The sequence below is a fragment of the Dermatophagoides pteronyssinus genome, unplaced genomic scaffold (assembly GCF_027571235.1).
Source record: "Dermatophagoides pteronyssinus isolate colony J.1.1.1.1 unplaced genomic scaffold, Derpt_VIB-CSIC_2022.12 sq0042, whole genome shotgun sequence".
NCBI lineage: Eukaryota > Metazoa > Arthropoda > Arachnida > Sarcoptiformes > Pyroglyphidae > Dermatophagoides > Dermatophagoides pteronyssinus.
In genome coordinates, this window is record NW_027461565.1 from 213,257 (window position 1) to 232,024 (window position 18,768).

An 18,768-nucleotide genomic window follows, 5' to 3' on the forward strand; every position below is an offset into this window, starting at 1 on the left:
GGCCATTTTTACAATTTATTCTCTTCCCCAGGAAAAATATACGCATCACATAATCTCATCATCAATAGATTTTTTTTCGATTTTTCTTTCTTTTTTTTTGAGTAAAAAATTCATTGATTTTTTTTACAGGTTATTATAATTAGATTGCCAAATTTTTCATCAACAATCTTTTAATTAGTTTTCACCAACAAAGAAAATTATCGAACAAACAAAAACAAAAAAAAACATAAATCATAAAACAATGGATATGTATTCGAATTTTTATCCACAAGCAGCAACGATTCATCATATGAATCCGGTACCGATACAGGGTGGTTATCCTGCTACAAATGGTTATGGTGTTCCGACACGTGTACCACCGCCACCGAATTCCAATCAACGACGTATGGATAATCGACAAAATTTTCCATCCGATCAAAATTCATCAAAAACATTATGGATGGGAAATGTATGTTTTTTTTTGTTGATATTGATTTTTTAAAAAAAATAAATATTTTCTTCAGATTGATGGTTCAATGGATGAAAATTTGATTCAAGAAGCCTTTAATTTGCTTGGTATCAATGTACACAATATTAAAATAATTCGAAACAAGGATAGTGGGTATGTGTTTTTTTTGCCATGTGCTCAGTTGTGAAAGCCATCTCTCAAATTCTGATTTCGATTTCAAAATTGAAAATTTAAAAAATCAACATTTTTCTATCTTATTTTTTACATTAGATTACCACTTGGTTATGGTTTTGTTTCATTTGATGATCGTAGTACGGCTCAAGATGTACTTCGTGAGCTGAATGGAAAGAAGATGCCAAATGTTGAAGAAGTATAAACATTTGTTTAAAATTATTATATTTTCTATTTCTAAATTATTTGCTTGTTTCGAATAGGACAAACGATTCTTTCTGAAACGAGCTAATCGTAGTGGACGCTATTCCGTATTTGTTGGTAATCTTCCTCCACAAATTGATAATGACGTATTGTTGAATGCATTCTCTGCTTATTATCCATCTGTTTCTTCGGCTAAAGGTATTTTGTTGAATTTTGTTAAATTATGGGAATAATTTTTAATTTTTGTTTTCTCATCTATTAGTTATCATGAATGATGGTATTAGTAAAGGATTTGGTTTCGTTTCATTTGATGATGAAAATGATTATTATCAAGCATTGAGTCAACAATCAATGATGCTTGGTGCGCAACCAATTTCGGTTAGTAAAGCTAGACATAATAATAATCAAGGTGGTATTGGTAGCGGTGGTAGTGTTGGAGGTGGTTTAGGAAATCGTAGTCGTTTCCCACCATCACAACGGGATCAATCATTCAACAACAATCGTAATGATTCTCAACAATTTCGTCCACAAAATTATTAATTGTGAGAAAATGATTGATGAAAATGATAAAGAAAAAATTTTAAAGTTCAACACACCAACCAAAACATTCATTATCAACTCAATGTAACGAACATCATCATCATCATCATCATCACCAGAAGAAGCAAAAAAAAATTATAATGATATTCTTTAATCCCAAATCCATCATTCATTCATCGTTGATCTCAATTCTGATCTGATGAAGAAATTGTAAAGAGATTTTTTTTTTTAAATTAGTAACAAAAATTTAACATTATATACACGAAAAGAAAAGATTGTGGACGACGCACACCAAATAATCTAATTAATAAATAATATCGATAAAGATGATGATGATGATGATGATGAAAAATACATTCTGGACACACACACACACACACCTTTGATGTTTCCCTTGCATCGGTGGTGCAGTGGCAACCCATTCACAGGACACACACACACCAAAACACCCACACAACATACATTTTTAAACATCGTTCAAATATATTTAATATTATCCTTTATAAGTGTAAGTTAACAACAATTTATCAGCCATACATATTACAACTTTTATATACTTATAATTAACCCAAACTTACACTTACACACACCCAACACCCAACACCTTCATACATATTACTACTATTCATATATGCAAATATAAATTTTTTTTCTCTCTCTTCAATTATATCCTCTCTATATTACAATTATCCTTCGTTCTTACATTATTATACAATTGATTGATACAACACACACACACACACATACAATAATAATAATAATGATTTTGATTGATTAATTGATTGATTGATTTTTTTCTTTCTTTTTTTCATATAATACCTTTCATTCTTAATCTTTTTTTATTATTATTATTATTGTCTTCAGATGTTTTTTTTTCTTTTCTCTTTTTTTGTCTGTCATAATGATGATTATAATCTCCAATATAAAACAAACTGAATTAATAATTAGAATAAATGAATATCGTTCGTTTTTTTATATAAAAAAAAGTAATGTTTTTTTAAATCTTGGTTAAACTATGGTTTAACCTTGATTTTTTTTTGTTTAGAAATGAAAATTTTGTTTTTTTTCTGGACCATCACCAAGGTGAAATTTGATGATTGTTTTTTTCCATTTTTGTGTGTGTGTGATGATTAATTTTCAAAATGTATTGTTTATCTAGGTAAACATTAAGTATCTATTACTACAGAATAAAAAAATGCTACTGCATATGGATTAACCATGTTCGCACAATGTTCGGATTGATTTGCAAAACCCCTGACCAAACTAATTAATATTTTAAAAACATTTTGTTCGAATGAATTGTTTCCTATTTGTAATTATTATTATTATTATTATTTTGATAAATGATCATTATCATTCAGGTAAATAAATTCTGTTCTATGGTTTTTTTGTTTTTTGTTTTTGGTGAAAACAATTTCAATAATGGCACTATCATTATAGCTATGACCATGATCATTACAATGTTTGTATTGTTTTACCTGTGACAACAAAGTTTTCAACGGTTAATTCTTGTCCCTATTTTTATTATAATAATCATTACCTTTAGTAGAAAAAAAACAACAACAAAAACAATGAAAATTCATATGATAATTATTTACACTATGCATAATGCAAAAAAGTTAAAGAAACTATAGTGCAATCGTTGACAATTTTTTTTTGCTGAGAACCATCGAAATATAAATAAGTTTCCATTTCAAATAAAAGTTTCATTTTGAATTTCATTCCCGTTCCGTCGGTATTGGTTGTAATCTATTGTTTCTCTATTCTTTGTTGTTGTTTATTTACAAAAAATCAATCATCATGAATTCCTCATCATCATCATTATTATTCATCAATTCGAATATTTTCATCATATCGATTGTATTCATATTGTTCACTTCAAATATTGATGCTATAATTACTAATCTTAGTCAACAACAATTAGGTAAATTAGAACAATGTTCAAATGAAACATATGTTTGTGTAAAAAATTCAATGGATGAACAGGAAATCTATTGCTGTTGTAATCATAAATGGACAAATTGTCGACGAAAATTATCATGCGAAGATATTGTTAGTACATCAACAACCGAATCACGTTATCAGGATGATTGTCGTTTTCTTTCCACATATGAACGTTATTTTAAACGACCAAAAACAAAAAATTGTACAATATTACCGGATTTACAATGTAATGGTAGCCAAAAAATTATGGCATCATTTATTGGTAATGGTTATAATCTATTACAATTTTCATTGATAATAATCGTTATTACCATTTTTATCAATCATTCATCAGTAACAGCATCTGTAATCTTTTAAATCATTTAATCAAGAGAAAAAAAATGCTAGATTTTTCTCTATTGTTTAGTGCAATATTCAATTTCCATTGAAAAAAAAACATTTATCAATTATAAACGAAATAATGTAAATTTGATTATTAGATTTTATTAAAATTTAAAATTTCACACACACACTCACACACAATAAAAATGAATTTTATCACCTTAATCGTTAAATATTGTCAACAGAATCATAAAATTATTATTGTTACTAATTATGAAATCATACGATTTTTCCTCTTTTTCCTTTTTTCTTGTTTTTTGCATCACATTATTTTTGTTGTTTCATCATTACGGACGGTTTTTTCTTTGATTTGTTTTGTTTGTTTGATGCATGCATGCATGTCTATTTAGTTACCACCACCAACAATATCCTTAAATGATAATAAAAAAACAATTTTGTTTTTTGACATCCACAAAAAGAAAAATAATAATAAATTTATGACTTTGTTGTTTTTTCGTATGTTGTTTGTTACCTATTCATTCAAATTCTTTATCCAAATTTGGAAATTTATGCGAAACAAAAAAATTTATCTTTATAATCTTAAAGGTATCATTTTGGGATTATCAAATGTCGATCACATGTTTGTTTATGGCAATGTTGTGTATTTATGATTTTGTTCGAAAAATTTGTACTTGTTTTTTTGGTTGATAAAGGATAATATCTAAGTGTAAAAATATATTTTTCCGAAAATATTTTTCCGAAAATATGATGGCTATAAAAGTATTATTTCTATAAGGGTAAATCCTCAAAGAAATCTATTCTACAAAACCTTTGTCATATGAGACATTTAGACGACAATCAACGCAACAATAAAATTAAAATTAAAAAAAATTTGATATAAAAAGACCAGATTTACATCCAAAATACCTTATTCTCATTTGATAATTTTCCCTGATTATAATATCAATATCAAGTGTGAAACAAAACAAAACAAAACAAAAAAAATGACAATGAATTTTTCCAAACAAATTATCGTTTGTGTAATATTTGTATTCATTCAAACTAGTAAGTGAATTTTGTTTTTGTTATTTTGTTTAAAATTATTATTAACCATTTATTTTTTGCATCATTATTTGTTTTAGTCGCTGCCCGTGATAATGAATGGACTTGTCGTAATAGAAAATGTTATACATTAGTACGTAATCATCAAGGTGCATATTCGGATAGTGATCGATATTGTGGTCAATTACGTGGACGTGCAGTGACTATCTATTCACAGGATGAACAAAAATTTCTTGAAAATTATCTTCGTAATATTCGTTATGGAAAAAGTGTATGGATTGGTGGCATTCGAGAAAATACCAAATTTGCCTGGCGTAATGATGAAGTTTTAATTGAAGGTGATACCTATGCTAATTGGGCTTCCGAACATCCAACAATGAATTTTGCTAAAGCTTGTATGCAAATGAATGGAATGAATCAAACCGAACCAGGTAAATGGGTTGAAAATTATTGTTTCGCTACGAATGGTATTCTTTGTGAACGATTTGAAAAAGATGATAATAACAATGATAATGATAATGATGATGACGATGACGACGATGATGATGATGATGATGATCGTGAAAATGATCATAACAATAACAACAACAACAATAATAATAATCAATGCTGTAAACGACTTGAAAGTGAAATGAAAAAAATGCGTTCAAATATGGAAAAAAAATTTGAAAAAATGGATAAAATGAGCGATCGTATGGATGATATGAATGATCAAATGAAAAAGATAAGTGAACAGATGAAAGAATTTTCGGATAAAATTAAACGATTCGAACATTCAATGGAATCATTGAATGTTAAAGATATTGAACGAAATTTTACCGGTATTGCATCCGTATTAGAATATTATTCCGAACAATTACATACGATTCGAAATGAATTAGATAATCGTCCAACAACCGATGTTGATTTGAATATTATTAAACGTGAAATTATTGATTATTTTCAACAACAATTGGAAGACAAAAATCTAAATGATATTGTTAATGATATTAAATTATCATATGTTAATTTCCGTCGTGCATTGATGGTTAAAAAAGGTGGACGTTGGTCAACACTTGGCTATGTTTGAATGGAATTATATTTAAAAAAAATCTCATTTGAATAAAAAAAATGAAATAAAATAAAAATAAAATCATATTTCTAATCAAGAATAATAGATGGCGTTTCATTTAGTTTTTCGTTTTCATTGCAAAAATATTCTTATTTTTTTGCAATGAATTTTCCAAAATTCCAATTAAATCATGATTTTGAAAATTTTCAAAAGTGAGGATTTTGTTTGTTCAGAATTTAAATTCAATTTTGTTTTTGGATTTTTTGCTGTATCGGTTTTTTTTCACTTGGTTAAAATTTATTGGCCAAATCTTATGGTTAGGAAAGAAAAAGATTGTGCATCATCAATGGCTGATGTCCGGAATTTTTGTTTTCTGCTGACTCGTAATAAAAAAGAAAAAATCAAATCATTTTTTTTTCATCGTGACCACGACCAAAGCCAATTCGGTTTATTTTTTTTTCGGAGAGTGAGTATATATGTGTGTATAGACAATTTTCTGTTTTGGAGAAAATCTTATTTATTCTTTTTATTTACAACAGAACAGAACAACAACGATTGAGATGTTGGAAAAAAATTTGCTAAGTCAATGACTAAATGAGTTCGATTTTTCCGATGATTATTCATTGTTCATCACCGCTTTGGCAATTCCGTATTCCATTCATTCATTCATTCAATCCATTCATCCATCCATGATATAATGATGCTTTTTTTTGGATGATAATTTTTTCGATTAATGAATAATAATCGATTGTTGAGATTTTATCATCAAACATCAAACGACGACAACAACAACAACAACAATAAACAAACTTGATATATGCAAATCATGTTTAATTTCTTTCTTCTTCTGCTTTTTTTTCTTGCAACCGTTCATTCTATCCATCTAACTGCCACTAATCAAAAACAATTGCCCTAAATCGTTCGAATGGAAAATGAAAATGAAAAAAAAATTTCGAAAGTGAAAATATATATAAAATTCTAGGCCGGATTCAAACCGAATTTTTACATAGTGAAAAGACTTTCTATTTTGGATGGAATAATTAATGAGAATGAATATATATCGAATTATCGGGCGATAGAAGATGATGAAGAAGAATAAAACTAAACCGAATAAACAGAGCTATAGAGAGAGAAGATAAACGAGAATAGAGTGAAGAAGAAGAAGAAAAAACTTTGATCACGTTTATCATAATTTTCAGAAGAAAGAATCGAAACATTCAATCATAAATTTATGATGATCATATGATTATGTTGATGTTGAAAATGAATTATCAATCTCCGGATATGAAAAACAACAACAACAACCGTATATACGAAAAGAAAAGAAAAATTCATTGCCCGTTGTTGTTTTTCAAGAATTCACTGGGTTATTGTTTTGAATTTAGAACAACAACAACAAAAAACAAAGTGGAAAAATAAATTTCAAACCTAAAATGCCGGGAATGATAATGATGAAATTTTTATTTTATTTTTCAAATATATATTCAGGCCGTAAATCTTTTTCTCATTTTTTCTTTTTGCATTTCAGTTTTCTCTTATTGTAAAAAAAAAAGAAAATAAATTGAAAAGTTTGATAAGTGAAAAAGAAACGAAACGAATAAACACGGAAATTTGTACGATTTTTTTTTTTATTAATAAAAAAGTTTATTCGAAAATTTTTTTTGCTTCTCTTTCTCTCATCTTTTCTATTCGGTCGAATATTCTATACACAAACACAATGACTATCTGATTGACAGCCAGTGAAAAACAACAACAACAACAACAACAACAATACCGGATTCTGAATCCATTTCTGAAAATTTATTAATTTCCATTGATTTAAGAAACAAAGAAAGAAAAAGAAAAAATTCAATGTCAAAATGTGTTTTTATCAACATCAATGATAATCATTCATTACGAATAATGATATTGATTATGTTCCAATGACAATTCAAACTATTGTCAATATGTCACCTTTTCGTGTGATTGGATATAATATTTACAGGCATAATAGTGATATTGATGATTATTTTTTGTTTGTTTGTATCGATCCAATTTTTCGTTGTTGTTGTTGTTTGGATCGAATTGATCCAGAAACGAATTGTGTGTGTGTGTGTTTGATAATCAATCGATTTGATCTTTTTTATTATGATACACACACACACATGAATGAATGATCCATGGCGGGTCAATTGGATTTTTTTTTCTCTGTTGTTGTTGTTGCTCGCTTTTCTTTTCAAAACTTTTGGCTTTTCTTTTTTCTTTTTTCTTTGTATTTGTTGGCTGTAAACAATCAGTTGGATGGTAAAAGTAAGTCCCGAGTGATTCTGTCGTCGTTCGTTCGTTTGTTCGTTTATGTTTTTCGTTCATTGTTAATTGACAATTTGTCACCGATAGTGAAAATATCGAAATACGAAAAAAAAAGTCAAATGTCCGAAGAATGTTATATAAAAGGAAGCAAAAGCAAAGGGAAAATATAGAGATTTTTTTTTATATTTTTTAATTAAAATTGATCTTCTGATGTCCTAATCTCAACACATAATTTATCATCGATCTTTTTTTTCTCTAATACTATCGATTCATTTTGACTATGAAGAATCTAATTTTTTTTTCACCAATTTTTTCCATTTTCTGTGTGTGTGCCTAAATACTGTATCAATCTTTTCGATTTTTTCTTCTTCATTGAATTGAATTGAATTGACACAATCAATATAATCGGTTGTCGATAAAAAAATAATTGATTATGGATAAGGAAATAACGTTATTATTTTGGTTTTGCACGAAACGTAAAAAACGAAAAACGAAATTCCACCTTGACATTTCGTTGATTGAATGGATGAGAATCGTTTTTTTTTTTTTGTCGAAAACATCAGACAACAAAAGAAAAAACTTTTTGCTTTTCACCCGTTTGATATGTACGCACACACACACAGAAATTGATTCTTTGTTTGTAAATCAAATTTAATTATATTCAAAATTCAAAATTATATAATGTGTTTTATTTAAATATACAGAATATTCATCAAGCAAAAAAAAAAATAATTTTTTTTATATGAAAAAAGTAAAATTTTTGAGCTCATTATCGCTTCTGAAACCAGCCACTGCATGATGATCGTTTTGTGTCATAAGTAATAATCAATCATATTCATATCGGTAGATTTATTTAAAGCAGTGTAAAATGTAATCAGGAAAGATCAATATCAAATGGGTTTAAGAATTTTGTTATAGATTGAGAATAAAACACGAAATAATAGAACAATAACAATTAAACTTTTAATAAATAATCAAACAAGATTGAAGTACAATAATGAACTAGAACTATATTTATATAAATTAACAATAATTGTTATAATTGAATTAAATGATAATTCAATTTATTAAAGAAATCATTATCGGTTCTTTGTTTTTTAATTTGTAGATTATTTCATTTATATCAGGAACTGAATGAGCCAAAATCATAAGTGGACAATTTTGATTTTGAGTTAAAACGGTTTAAAAAAAACAATTAATTAGTAGAAATGATATTTTTAGCAAATTTTTTGTTCGAATTTATATCAAAAATTCGAACAAAAAGAAATTCGAAAATGGCTCACCGTTGTTCTACAAGTTCGAATTTTCATATACAACGTACTTCCTTTATGGATATTTATCTATTTCTACGAATCGATCCTCTTCTTATAGAAATAGTGTCAGAAAAAAATTCGAATGTTTAGAAATTAAGGTACCTGTATAACTTACAAAACACGTCATTTTAGTTCGAAAAGAACTTTTTTTTGTAAAATAAAGTATAAATAAGATAGAAATTAGTTCATTTCGTTTGCTGTTTGCTCAATTGTTATTTTAGCTTTTTTACGAAATGCGTCTATGAGATTTTCGAGAATATTAGATTTTTCGATTTTTGATGTTCAATTTTTTTATCTGTATTTTTAAACTCATTATTATTCATTTTGTAAAATATTCATCAATCAATATTTATGTCCCATCTTACGACAAAACAGCGTGCAATAATTGCATCAAGATACGAAGTCTTCAAATTAAATGGTACAAAGATGGTGGCGTCAGACATACAATATTCATAAAGTGCTGAGAAACGAGCTCCAGTACCGGACCTGGAAGCCTCATTACGTGCAAGAATTAAAGCACGAGGATTGCGACCGGATAATGGCTTTTGCTCGAGGAGAAATATCGTGAAGGTGCGCCGGATATTTGACGCGGATCCTCAAAAATCAGTCCGAAAAGCCGCGTTGGAATCCGGCCTATCCACCTACACCATCCACAAGGTATGCCTTTTATGGCAAGGTGTTGATTTAAAATTAAATAAATAATCATTCATAAGGTGCTAAGAAAAGAGCTCCAGTACCGGCCATGGAAGCCTCATTACGTGCAGGAATTGAAGCACGAGGATTGCTACTGGAGGATGGCTTATTCCGAACACATGCTGCAATGGCTGGGGGAAGCTCCGGAGCTACTCGATAAAATAATATGGTCGGATGAAGCCATCTTTCATGTAGGTGGATTCGTGAATAGGCATAATTGCCATTATTGGGGACCATGCAGCTCTGAAGCTACAAAGGAACAATTTCAAGAATTTTTTCAGGTGCTATATGACAAAACTATAAAGCCTACAAGCCCATAACTTTTTATTTGTTGCGTAAAACGATAAACAACAGTCGTTACCTGTGAATGCTTAAAAATTATATCATGCAAAAAATGTCAATCAACATCTTCGGATGATTTAATCTTTTGGCAAGATGGTTCTTCCCCACATCAAAATTGGCTAACATTTCCCAGAAATTACCTTGACCAACTCAAATTTTTTCGACAATGTTACAATTTTTTCCCATAATAATTGTATTGCTTTTATTACAATAATAACTTGAAATTGATTAAAATGATTTTTTTTTATTATTTTACAAATAATTTTTTAAATAATTGTTATCACTGTTAGGACTGATGATTAATCATTCATTCATTCATTCATTTATGATCTATCGGTCAAGTAATTTTTGTAATTTCATTTTTGTTCCATTTGTTGGAAACACACGTACCAACTTTAATTGATAATTGTGGATGATAATGGCAAATATGGAAATCAAATTTTGTGCTTCCACCATGCAAATCAATGAATACTATTCAAATTTGTTTTTCATTTGTATTGAATTTTTCTTTTCCAGAATCGAGCAAAAAAGAAAAAAATAAATCAATCAAACGTGCTCAAATTTTTTTCTGCTCTTCTCTTCGCTGCAATACACACACTGAATCCATCACAATCAGTCGAATTCCTATGAATATTATATTTTCATCATATTCTATATACAGAATAAAAGAGAGAGAGAGGAAACTAGAAAATCCATCAAAATGTTTTCGTGTCCATTTTTTTTTAATATTTTGGTCGGAATTATTTTGAGTCGTTTCAATCAAAACAACAAAACAACAACCATATCGACATACATATACGAATAGAGTGAATATAGAGGAAACATTTCACTATTTTTTTTCCATATTTTTTTCAATTAATATTCATGATGATTATTAATACCAAATAAACCAAAACTCACGTTTCAAATATGATGATGATTATGAATATCCAATCATCATCATCATCAACAACATCATATCATTCTTTTTTTTCTCGTATGATGAACAAGAAGGAAAGGAAACAAGTGCAAAATTCATTGAATACAGTGAATGCATTTCCACTATATTATTACCTTTACTGTCTGTTATCTATGGTTACTTCTTCTTTTTTCTTTTCTTTTTTGTTTTCGATGATAATGATGATTCAATATGTATCGTTGTCGCTATTTTTTTGCATTATATTACGGATCAACATACAGACACACAGGCTGTGTTGTTCAACTTTGCATAATGGCAATTCAATTATAATGATGATGATGATGACGATCTTTTTCATTTTTTTCCTTGTTCTTGATCTTGTTCTTACATAATAAAAAATCCATTGATTCGATAATATCGATCTGTTCGATGTTAAAAAAGAAAGAGAAAAATGAATAATAATGATTTGAAACTTATTTGAAATTTATTCATTGTTTATTGAACAAAATTTTCTCGAAAAGATTTAAGAAAAGAAAAGAATCGATTGATTATCAAACTTGATTAGTGAAAAGTTTTTCTTGTGCATCATCATCATTATAAATGTTTGCAAAAATGGTGACAAAATGCAATTTCTTTGCAATTTTTTTCCATTTCTTTGTCCAATTTTCCATTTTTCCAAAACAAAATGCAACATTTTGCTAAAAGCTAAAAGTGAAAATTGATTGATTTTTTTTTGTACAGGTAATCATAATGATAATTAGATTTTCAAAAACAATGGACATACCATACACATTCAAAAGAAGTTAATTTGATCAACAATTGAACAAAAAATGCAGGAATATTTCTTCGAAATCTGATATAAGAAAAAAATTCAAATCGATTGTTTTATCATTTTTTTTGCTTAATTTGATTTACACACACACATATAGACAGACAGAGAAATAAAGAAAGCAATTTCAAGAAATTGGTCGTTTTGCAATTGTGAATTGCGAATTGTTGAAAATTGATGATTGAACAGAATTTATTTATTTATTTTTTTCATTTCATTTCATTCGAACCAAAAGTATCGATGGTTTGGAACAAAATTCATAAGAAAAACAATATTTATGATGATTTTTTCGTATATAAATAAACAAGACAGAAAAGGCAAAAGCGAACAAAAAAAATAATAATAAAATGAAATTTAAATTCAAATTTTCCTTTAAACTTTACCAATCTTGATTTTCATTCTGAATTCGTTTCTCTGCCGTTATTATGATTGTAATAAAATCATGATTTGAAAAATGTTTGATAAAGTCAAATTGCTTCGCAAAGCAAGCAAACAATAAGAAGAAAAATCAAGACAATTTTCTGCTTTCCATCATCATAATAATCATTTAAAATCACTCCAAAAAAACTAAAACTTTTAACAATTCATTTTTGGGTTTCGAATACAATTTTGAATTAAGAATGACGTTTGAAAAAAACCCAAAATACTTAAAAATTCATCGTTTTTTTGTCAAAAAATAAAAAATTCAAACTGAAATGAATTTAAATTAATTAAAATTAACATTTTAATTAAATTGTGACTTTTAAAATGGATTGAGTTCATTTGATTATCATCATCGTTGTCTTCACCATAATGGTGAATTGAGAAGAAAAAATCAAGAACAACCAGAAATATTTTAATGCAAATTTAAATTTCATTAAAATTTTCAATAATAAATTAACTTTTTTCTTTCACAGACAATAACAACAATCAAAAGAAAAAATTGGATGATCAAAGGATAGTTTGTTTATTTTTGTTTATCAATCGACATAATAGAATCGATTGACAATGAACAAAAATTTTGAATTTGAAAGTGATAAAATTCAAATTTAGTTTTGAACCAAGAAAAACAACAACAGCTGTCTCAGCTATAGTCGAAAATTGATTGAATTTATTTACAGAATCTGCTTATGAATATCGAGGTAGATTTGTATGGCCTATTTAACGATAATTGAAAAATTTCAATGAAATGCGATAATGAATATTCTATTTTCTCATCACAGAATTGCTTTGAAATTCATCATCATTTGACTTTATGACTTTTTTTCGTTGCTCTTATTCCATTAACACACACTCCAAAAAACTGGTCACATGTATCCAATCTTTCAATATTGAAAAACAACGAAAAAAACGCAAATAGCGGGCGTAACGCTTGATCTGATACGATTAAAGTCATCATTAGTCTTCTTCAAAAAATCGAATGACATACAGAAAAAATAACCCAAAGTGTTGTCATTATTCAATATATTTCCTCGTTTTGTGTTTTGTTTCTATCCAAGTGGATCCTTGTTACCAAAAATAGAATGATGAACAACAACAACAACAACAACGATAACGAAAAACAAAATAATTGAGATGATGGGGTGGGATATTATTTAGATATGAACACGAAAATGAAAATCTTTCGGTGCCGAACTAATCAATCGAATTGAATTTTTGTCTTTTTTGTCTTTTTGAACAAAAGGAAATGAAAAGAAAAAAAGGAAACAATGATTTAAGTGTGTGGGTTCTGGTTCAATTATCATAAATGTTAATAGAAAAAAGAAAAAAAAGTGAGAAATGTTCTCGTTACAAATGTTCTGAATTCCAATATGAATCAGGTAGAATTAGATTTTGCAAAACATAATAATAATAATACATTTTCGGTACATTTTGACAAATGTGGCTTTTTTCTTTTGTTCATTCAGGTCAACCAATAATTTTTTTTCTCAAAAATTCCCAAATGATAATATTTTCTCATATCACACCTATCCAAATGTATATAATTTATGTGTTTTTCGAGGATTCGAAAACAAAAAAACAAAATTCCAACTCATCAAACGAATATGATACGTAATTAAAGTTTGTTCAGTTTTTTTTTGCATAAACTTTTTGGGTATCCTTTTTTTTGAATATTAAAATTTTTTTCCGTCGATGGTAGATTGACGTATCGCTTATACGATTGACGATCCTTTCTTTTTCTCTTTCTATTCATCTGCATTTGGCAGGTTGATGTGGTATATTGAGAGAAAAATCGGGTTTTAAAAAATATTTAAAACGTTGATTAAAAGGTCGATTATTCTTCCTCGTTGTTGTTGTTGTTGTGGTTTGCCAAAAAAATTATTCAACTTTCCATCACTGTTTCTTCTTTTCAATCTTTTACTTTACATGTTTGTCATGTTTTTTGTATTGTTTGGTTTTCCATTCACCAACAACCAAAAAAAAACAAACTTTGAACTAGAATTTTCTTTATTCTTGTTACGATGAATTTACACAACGATTCTTATCATTTAAATTGAAAGAAGATGATGAAAATTTTCGGTTTATTTTGTGTGTGTGTGTGTGTGTGTTTTACGTTTACATTAGCATAAATTTTTCTTTTTTAATTGAAAAAACAGACCAGAAAAAAAACAAACGAAGATCCAACATTCCTTGTTGATTAAACTTTTTTTCTGTGTTTGTTTTTTTGCCTACAGAATTAATTCTGATCTAATTTTCGAAGAAGAAAAAAAACGTACGCCAACTCAAATCCATATACAGAATGGAAAAAAAGCCGGATAAATAACCAAGGCCAGAAGAAGAAGAAAGAAAAATTTTGTTAAAATGTCACTCAATGTTGACAACGTCATCATGGTCCATGCTACACACACAAACACACACGAATATATAGAATTCCATTTTGATAATTACTTGTTGTTGCTTGCTTCAATTCTTGAACAATGATAATTTGTATAACTAAAAAAAGCAAAATAATGGTCTATTTCTTCGAGGTTTTCCATAGATGGAATAACGGTTCTTTTCTTTTCTTTCATTCATTTTTTTTCAAAGAAAATGTCGCTATTTGTCATTTAGGTCTCCCACTCATTCATTCATTCATTCGGTGTGTGTGTGTGTGTTTATTGATGTGTCAAACAATTGGTTATGATTCTATTAGCAAATGAATCAAACAAGGTGCCTAATTTTGTTGTTTTGTTTTTTTATTCATTCGTTGAATCTAGCAAGAACACGATAAAAAAAATCGAAATTCGTGCATGTGATGTGGTTCACAAGTCTGTAATAATGTTTATTACAGAAAATAAAAAAAGAAGGAAGAAAAATTTGATACCATTTAGCCATCGAAATCTTCTCTTTTCACTGAATCCAACCAGCCAGCCAACTATTCATTAACCAAATGGATCGAAATATGTTTCCGAAATGCCATTCAAATCAATTTGACAAAATGCGAAATGCTGAATGAGAATGAATGGAAAAAAACATTTTTCTTTTCGTTTCGTTTTGTTATTATTAAAGAAAAATGAAATGAAATTATCTAATGATGATGACAATAATAATAACAACAATAACAACAACAACAATAACAAATCAATGATTATGATTAAAATGTACGAATAAAATTACCAGTGTTTGTCGATTGTTTTTTGGGTTTTTTTCTGTTCATTTTGTTATTTCCGTATAATAAAATGTTGTTTCTGTTGAAATGAATGAATTTTCTTCTGGCATTCGCCATTCGAATCATCGAGTTTATTGACAATATTTGTTTTTATTTCATTGAAGCTAATTATCTTTTGATGTAACATACAACCACCACCGTTTTAGAATAATTAGGGTATTTTTAGTAGAAAATTTGTGAATTTTCGTTGATTATTTTCATTTATTCATTTATTTATGTTAACACAAGGAGACACACACACACGGAATAAAAAAGTATAAGTGGATTAAATTTAATTACAATTAAATTAGATTATAATGACTGTATACAGAAATTGACAAAAACAAATAAAAACAACAGTGTAGCTTTTTTTAATTTTAGGCTAAAAGCAATAACAAATTTACAACTACAAATACACTATATATTAGTATGAAATGGAAATTGTTGGACATGTTTGGATCATCAAATCCCAAATTGTTAGGAAATTGTTCACTTTTTTTCCAGAATCTTCATCTCTTGAGAATTAAATGAAAAAAAATTTATTATTAGTTTCAGGTAAATAAATCTTATCTAATCTCTCATTCAATATCGTAATATCGTACACTAGACTTACCTAATTTAATCAAAACAACACCCCAGGAAAACAATAAGTTAATAATTTCAATTAACGAAACTAATAAGAATGAAAAGAAGAAAAAACAATAAAGGAAAAAATACATTTCTTAAATTCCAATGCATTCCATCATATTTACAAATATGAAAAACCTTCGATGGAATAGAAATGAAATGAAATTATGAAATGAAGAAAAAAGAAAAATTATTAAATAGATTTTCATTTCATTCATCCTCTTTTTTTTCTTCTTCTTCTGATTATTATTAATATTCATAATATATTATATGAAATAATTGAAATCGAAATATGAATTTTCATTTCAAATATGAATGTGTATGCTTCAGTATTTGTCATCATCATCATCCACTTGACTTTTGTTTTCGAGAAATGAAAAAAAAAATCCAAAAGGATCATAGGATCTGTCATCCATTATCTACACTCAAACAAAAAAAAAAACACTGAAAATATTTAATTTATTCATTCGAAATTTTTCGATTGTATTTTTTCCATTCTGTTTGTGTGTAAGTGTGCGAATATTTTTCTGACATTTTTCCACGAATTTCGAATGTGACATAACTTTTCATTTTGATGTGTGTTTATGTGAGTGTGTGAGAGAGAAAGAAAGGAAAAAATCAAATCAGAGATCAAATAATCCAGGCGTTGAATCTTGGATTCTGGTGGGGATGAAATATGAACGAAGAAAAAAAAATTGAAATGAATGAATGAAATTGAAGAGTGAGAGAGAGAAACGACAAATTTTTGTTTCGTTTTCATTTTTTTTTCTTTTGTTAAAAATCATGAAAATCTCCTGAAGAAAACAGATGTTTGAATGTTGATTGAAACAGAATTGTTGTTTGTAAAAGAATTTTTTCTATTTTTTTTTGTTTTGTTAAATATTAATTGTGATCAGTGTGAGTAGTGTGATCATTTTGAAGAAAACAAAAATAAGATTCTGGTTCCATATAGGAATGTCTCTTTGTGTGTATGTGTCTCACTGTGTATTTGATATGTCACGTTTCATATATTCGGTCAAACATTGTACCAAAAAAATTTTGTTTTGTTGTTGTTTGATCGTTTTTATTCTAGTTTTTTCCCTCTCTCTTCTGCTGATCGCTATATATATCCATTGTTTCATTATATTTGTTTTTCGTTTTGTTTTGTTCACATCAATTTAGAAATCTTTTCATTTGATTTTCTCATTACATTTTCTTGTTTTTATGTTCTGGCCTTTCTGGGATATCATTCTGTTGATGATGATGTTGATGATAAACAAAGGAATTTCGATACATTCTTTGATATGAATCGATTTTTTTGGGAAAATGAAAATAACTTAGAATGACATTGGTTGATCTACGACAATAAGACAATAAGAATAATTAGTTCAGATAAGAATCGATCTAAACACAAGGAAAATTTGCTGATTTTTACGATTGGAATGTGATTTGGGTTTGATCTAATCAAGATTTTGTTGTTGTTGTTGTTGTTTTTTTGGAACAAATCAAATCCGTATTGATTGAAACAAAGTTTTTTTTATGAACCACATGAATCATTTTTTTACGTAAAAATCTTTAAATTTCAATCTTGAAAAATCTATCTTTAAAAGTTTTATCCATTCATTTATTTGGGCTTTCTTCTTTTATTTCCAAAATATAAAAATCGTTTTTTTTTCGTTTTTCACTGATAATGATGGATAACCACCGTAAATGTTCAATTGTAAATAACTATCATTTGGTTAGTTAGTTTTGTTTGGTTGAATCGACAAAGATTCCATTTTTTCAATTTTGAAAAATCTTTCTTTTTTTCAATTTCTTTCAATAAATGTTCCGTGTGTGTGTTTGTTTCTGGATTTCATTGAAAATTTTTTTCTGCAAAATTTTTTCATTTTATTTCTGGTTTTATTGTTCGAAAGAGAGAGAGAGAGAGAGAGAGAGAGAGAGAGAGAGAGAGAGAGAGAGAGAGAGAGAGAGAGAGAGAGAGAGAGAGAGAGAGAGAGAGAGAGAGAGAGAGAGAGAGAGAAAGTGAGAGAAATTATTCTCTGTCGTTTGCAGATAACTCCATTGTCATTGTAATCATTTTTTTGCTGATTAACACCACCATCATATAAAAATACCATCAGCCACACACACACACACTTATACAATAGGCAATTTTTCAGTTATATCATCGACACACGCCATGAAGAATGAAACATTGGACATGAATGTCTACAGTATGTCCATTGGATGGAACCCAACCGTTAGAACGATCTTTTTTTCTCTATCTCTCTTTACATTTTTCTTTTTTGGATTTTTTTTTCACCAGTTGGTAATAGAATTACACAGAATTCAAGTCAATTTATAGAATACCACTACCCAATAAATCATCAGTAATTTTTTTTCAATGATTATCCATATCAGACTATAAGCAATTATCTTTTTTTTTATCATAACCAAGAAAAATAATA

At 27.9% G+C, this 18,768-nt stretch overlaps 3 protein-coding genes across 3 annotated transcripts; all 3 read left to right on the forward strand.

Moving 5' to 3' along the window:
- The first annotated feature begins 89 nt into the window (after positions 1-89).
- On the forward strand, positions 90-2,141 carry LOC113794453 (tRNA selenocysteine 1-associated protein 1-like). Its single transcript, XM_027344576.2, has 5 exons — positions 90-448; positions 504-601; positions 719-818; positions 883-1,021; positions 1,086-2,141. Exons 1-5 carry the CDS (start codon positions 242-244, stop codon positions 1,361-1,363), a joined length of 822 nt encoding a protein of 273 aa, XP_027200377.1. The 5' UTR covers positions 90-241; the 3' UTR covers positions 1,364-2,141.
- Positions 2,142-2,433: 292 nt separating this feature from the next.
- LOC142646048 (uncharacterized) lies at positions 2,434-4,147 on the forward strand. The gene is made up of 2 exons (XM_075823961.1): positions 2,434-2,446; positions 2,523-4,147. Exon 2 carries the CDS (start codon positions 3,164-3,166, stop codon positions 3,662-3,664), a length of 501 nt encoding a protein of 166 aa, XP_075680076.1. The 5' UTR covers positions 2,434-2,446; positions 2,523-3,163; the 3' UTR covers positions 3,665-4,147.
- A 379-nt stretch (positions 4,148-4,526) lies between these two features.
- On the forward strand, positions 4,527-5,844 carry LOC113792577 (uncharacterized). Its single transcript, XM_027342486.2, has 2 exons — positions 4,527-4,693; positions 4,771-5,844. Exons 1-2 carry the CDS (start codon positions 4,633-4,635, stop codon positions 5,757-5,759), a joined length of 1,050 nt encoding a protein of 349 aa, XP_027198287.2. The 5' UTR covers positions 4,527-4,632; the 3' UTR covers positions 5,760-5,844.
- Positions 5,845-18,768: the final 12,924 nt, after the last annotated feature.

Bases quoted from the DNA above. Each gene is read 5' to 3' on its own strand.
- LOC113792577 (XM_027342486.2), top strand. From the start codon at position 4,633: ATGACAATGAATTTTTCCAAACAAATTATCGTTTGTGTAATATTTGTA. The intron at 4,694-4,770 runs GTAAGTGAATTT...TATTTGTTTTAG, and splicing joins ATTTGTATTCATTCAAACTA to TCGCTGCCCGTGATAATGAA.
- LOC113794453 (XM_027344576.2), top strand. From the start codon at position 242: ATGGATATGTATTCGAATTTTTATCCACAAGCAGCAACGATTCATCAT. The intron at 449-503 runs GTATGTTTTTTT...TATTTTCTTCAG, and splicing joins AAACATTATGGATGGGAAAT to ATTGATGGTTCAATGGATGA. The intron at 1,022-1,085 runs GTATTTTGTTGA...CTCATCTATTAG, and splicing joins ATCTGTTTCTTCGGCTAAAG to TTATCATGAATGATGGTATT.
- LOC142646048 (XM_075823961.1), top strand. From the start codon at position 3,164: ATGAATTCCTCATCATCATCATTATTATTCATCAATTCGAATATTTTC.